The 4,714-nt window shown below is 38.2% G+C and overlaps 1 protein-coding gene across 1 annotated transcript in view; it reads left to right on the top strand.

The window, feature by feature from the left end:
• The first annotated feature begins 2 nt into the window (after window positions 1-2).
• The window catches only part of LPGAT1 (lysophosphatidylglycerol acyltransferase 1), a 58,917-nt gene continuing 54,205 nt past the window's right edge, over window positions 3-4,714 (top strand). The window contains exons 1-2 of the mRNA XM_011364496.2: window positions 3-675; window positions 807-1,071. Coding sequence (XP_011362798.1) covers window positions 667-675; window positions 807-1,071 — 274 coding nt within the window. The 5' untranslated portion in view covers window positions 3-666. The remainder of the gene's footprint in view (window positions 676-806; window positions 1,072-4,714) is intronic.

Here is a 4,714-nt window from a genome sequence, read left to right as displayed (position 1 = left end):
GAGCGCTGTCGTCGCCTCGCTTCCTCGCTTCTTCCATCATGCCCCGCTCCCCGGGCCTCTGGTCGAAGACTTTATTCCCTCCATCCCCGGCCCCTTTGCCTTCACCTCCTTCTGGCTTTTGCTCCCCTCCCCCTATTCCTGTTCTTCCTCCCTTTTGCCCCCACTCTCTTCCTCTCACCTTCCTGCCCTTTTTCTAGGCCACACTCTCTCTCTCTCTCTCTCTCTCTTTTTTCTTAAATAAGGGAAAACAAAAACCCCCTTTGCCTCAAATGAAAATTTTAAGTGTAACTACTCCTTTTGCTAATGCGAGAGACCTTAGGAAGGAATGAATCAACGTGCAGGAATGGTGGTGGACCGGGTACCAGGTTCCCGGTATCTGGGAAATCTGACTCAGAGGTCCATGTTTCAGTCTTCTTGTCCCTCGTGTCGTCGATTTGGAGAAACCGATGGTGTCTAAAGCAAGTGGGTCTGTTTTTCTTCCTTAAAGTCCAACAGAAGACTGCAGTGAGACGCGCTGCGGGGACGGCCACCGATTAGTTAGTGGGAATAGCATTATCATTTGCTAAATATATTATGACATACCCTGTGCCTCTGTGAACAGCTCCCTTGACCTTGTGCGGCTCCTCCTCCCTCGCTCTCTGTCCCCCTCTGGAATTTCCCGGCGAGATGACCGAGGTACTACACTGGGAAGGCTTAGAGCCTCGATTTTCTTTTTATTTTTATGCTGGAGATGATTTCTATGTTGGTGATTATTTAGATGTGTTTAATCCATTTTCCTTTTTAAATGAATTTTCCTTTTACCTTAGAAAGACCGGACGGACTCCAATGTGAGAATGGCTGTGACTTTGGAAGAAGCTCCGTGGCTGGGCTGGACCTTAGTGAAAGCCCTGATGAGATTTGCCGTGATGGTCGCCAGCAACCTGGTTGCAATTCCATCCTACATCTGCTATGTAATTATACTTCAGCCCCTTCGTTTGCTGGACAGTAAGAGCTTCTGGTATATTGAAGGAATCATGTATAAATGGCTTTTAGGAATCGTGGCTTCCTGGGGATGGTATGCTGGATATACAGGTAAGAGTGAGAACACTTTTGTTTAATGCATAGGAACACATTTGTAATGTTATGCTTAAATCAGGAGCCATGATTAATTATATCTTTCACTTTGGGTTGATGATGCTTTTATGCTTTGACTAGAAAAAATAACTAGAAAACAGTTCCATTGAGTTTTTCTCTAGAATCCCACTTAAGAAGGATGATAATTTCATTAGTATAATTACATTTATTGATAAATTCCTTAAAAAATATTTTTAACGTGATTGACATCTAATAGAACTGGTCTGCAAAAGCTCTCCTAGAAGAATAGGAGTGGGTTATACAGGGCTTGAGGGCTTACATAAGTAAGATATTTGGTCCACAAACATTGGTAATTTAGAAAAAAGACTGAACCCTATTTGTGCTAACATAATACCTTTTTTTTTTCTTTTAATGTAGTATTGTGCTGTTAACATTTTAAGCCAAGCAAAAAATGCTTTCTCTTCTGGTGTGTACATTTCTTTTGCTTACTAGAATCTATTTTATTTCATAAATCTGTATTAGAATATTAAATATGACCATTGAGTTTTGTCCATGTGAAACTACTTTATCTTTTAAGTACATTTTTATTTCTGAGTTTAAATTGCATTTTGAGAAATAGGAGTAGTACTATTCTGAAGCGGACTTTTAGAGAACTAAATGAGAAGTAGTGTTTATTTTCTGTTTTGAAGCCCTATATGCTTTGAGAACTTGTGCCCGTTATGAAAATTCTATATTGTATACTTATTTGACTTTTTTCCCCCTAAGAATTAGGATGATGAAAAAAGCATTGAGGTTTCCATCACTCCTCATAGACATTGAGGCTTTCATCCGAGAATTTTGTAACTGATAGGCTCCTTAGAGATCATACTCTAGATGCAGCAGTCAGTGGAGTTTGTAGTTCATAGCTTGGAAGAGTGAGGAGAGAACTCTCAGGGTCAAACAGCATGATAGTTCCCTCTTTTAAATTCTCTGTCTCCCTCTTTCTTGCCCAGACTATATCTGCAGATTTTTTCTGTACAACCAGAGAAAAAGATTGACAACACCTAGTTTTTATGGAGTCTGACAGACTCGCTAGGTCAGAGTGCTCTCAGACGAAGTCTTCTTCTGGCAATGCCATTTATTGTTCTGCGAGATCTGAAGGCCCTGGGTAGTGTACACATTGCTCTCTTGTCATGTATCTTGTTGATATCCCAGTGCTTTTTGAATATAGTAAGTGAGTGAGCTTCTAGTCTGTTTTTAGGACTTCGTGGTAGCAGTAGTGATGGTAGAGAAAAAAAAGAAATTCTCGTCTATGGTGCTGAATTCTTACCTGAATTACACTCCTGTTTTAGAATTGCTTTGCCTTGTACAGTTTGAGTTTTCCTAAATATCCTATGTGGTACTGATAGCTTTGTTTTTTGTTCAATATACTTCAGTTTGCTTGTTTTAAATGAGCTCATAGTATTTTTTAGATACAAGTTCTAGATGTTCATTCTACTTAAACATGATGAAATTACTGAAATGTTGGTACTTGTGTGTGTGGGGGGGTAGTATATTTACATATAAGGTGAGAAGCTGACAAAATTAATTTAGCATTCACCTTGAGATTCTAAGGAGAACAATTTAAGTGCTGCTTGAAATTTGTTATCCTGCGGCCACAGCAAGGCCACAATGTATTTTTAAGCACATTTTCTTGGGGCATCTCTTCCTTGTTGACTATAGAACTGTACCATTTCTTTTGCCACCTGCTTGGAAAGTGGTCTTGGCGTGATCTGCATATTTTAGTCGCTCTGAAGCATCTGCTCTTTTTAGGCTACTGCATTTTTACCATATGATCAATTCATCTCATTTAAGGATAGACTATTTTAGTGTGTTTATTTTTTATGGTTTTCCTATAGGCAGAATACTTTTAGAGGGTCGTCATGGTCCGATCATAACAAAACACAGTAAAGAGCTCAAACAAATGTAGGAATGACTTTTGTTAAAAGCCGCAACTGGGTCTAAAGAAACAAACATAAGCTGGGGTTGATGAGTAGATGTACCCATAAAAGCATCTAGGAGGTTATATTAACCTTATATGGATTTATGTATTTCATTTCTTCCCTTTGTATTAAGAGGAGGATGGGCTCACATTTTTTCCCCCTTCTCTATGCTTAAGTTTCACAGATGGAAAACTGAACATTGTCAAAGGAATTCTGTTCAGCAGATCAAGTCTGTTCATGTTTTAGAATAGAAATCGCCAGTTGTCGAAAAACCATTTCTGGGGAAACCTTAAATGTTAATTAATTAAATATTAGGAAACCGAAAGGTGAATATTGGTATAGAATATCATTTTTCCAAAATAACAGCATTCCGTCAATTACACGAGACAAGTCAATTACACAGCTCTGCTGCTGAGGCCTTATGTTGATTATCTACCCTTCACTGCTGCACATGGTAGTTTCTAGCCTATGTGGCTACTTAAATTTAAACTAATTAATATGAAAAAATTTAAAAATCAGTTTCTCAGTCACACCAACCACATTTCAAGTGCTCCATATTAGGTGTCTAGTGGCTACTGTTTTGGATAGTGCAGATGTAGATGAAACACTTCCATCATCACAGAAAGTTCTATTGCACAGAGCTGATAAATAATAAGTATAGCTTTCTCCTTTTTCTTAGGAAAAACGCATTTTATATTTATAAAAAAGAATATTTTTCTAAGCACTGTTCTAAACATTTCTTTTAGGGAAAAAAGGAAGATTTATTCAACTTTTATAAAATTGTCTTTTAATTTGAGGCAAATGTCACAAAAATGAGTCCATTAAACTCAGACATGCTTCCTGGATGGGGAACAGTGAGGCTAGTAAGCCCACGAACTTGAATGAACATTCTTACACTTAATTTGTGTTCTCAGAGCTGGAGTACGGCCTGTGGACACAGAAAATGGAAAGGAGTTTTCTGGTCTTTCCACTGGTTTCTGACTTTAGGTCTTGTTGGGGACACACTTCTTGAAAGAACTCATGTTCTTTGGGGTTTGTTCAGTTTCTGGCTTGCAACTAGGTCATGGTGACAGCTGGTACCACATTATCGTTAGTAGGAAGTGCTGTAGAAACATCTTACGCTGAGGAGAAGTTACACACTTCCTTTGCTCTAATGTTTCAGGGGCATACCAAAAGAGGTACTAGCTTAATTAATGATCCACTTCTGTATGCTTTTATTCAGGTCTAGGATAAATCAGTATACTCCCTTCCCCCCAATTTAAGGGAACAGTGGCTAATTGAGAGAGAGATTTAAAAAAATAAAATGTATTTATTTGAAATAGTTTATTTTTATTCTCATTCACTTATATTAGTAAGTTCATTGTTGCCCATCCAAACACATTAAAGTCTTTTACACAAAATTATTTAAAAAATATTCATTGTAAGTAGAAACACAAAGTCTAGTTGAAAGAGAGCTGAGGTGCCAGGGAACTTGCCACCAAACTTTTTGTTTAGCAGATGCCGTTTCCCTTAGATTGGGTATTTCCTTGGGTGGCTTTGGAAAGCCGATGGAGATCAGGTTTAGTTTCCCCCACTCCCCAAATGACAGCTGTCATGGCTCTGTTAGTCTTTGGGGTTATTTGATTATTTGGTAGTTTATTTATTTTTTTTACTGGGGTACAAATTTATTGTGTGAGAAG

The sequence above is a fragment of the Pteropus vampyrus genome, unplaced genomic scaffold (genome assembly GCF_000151845.1).
Source record: "Pteropus vampyrus isolate Shadow unplaced genomic scaffold, Pvam_2.0 Scaffold98, whole genome shotgun sequence".
Classification (NCBI taxonomy): Eukaryota; Metazoa; Chordata; class Mammalia; order Chiroptera; family Pteropodidae; genus Pteropus; species Pteropus vampyrus.
Note: the sequence above shows the minus strand (reverse complement) of the source record. Positions and strands in the feature narration are given on the sequence as shown.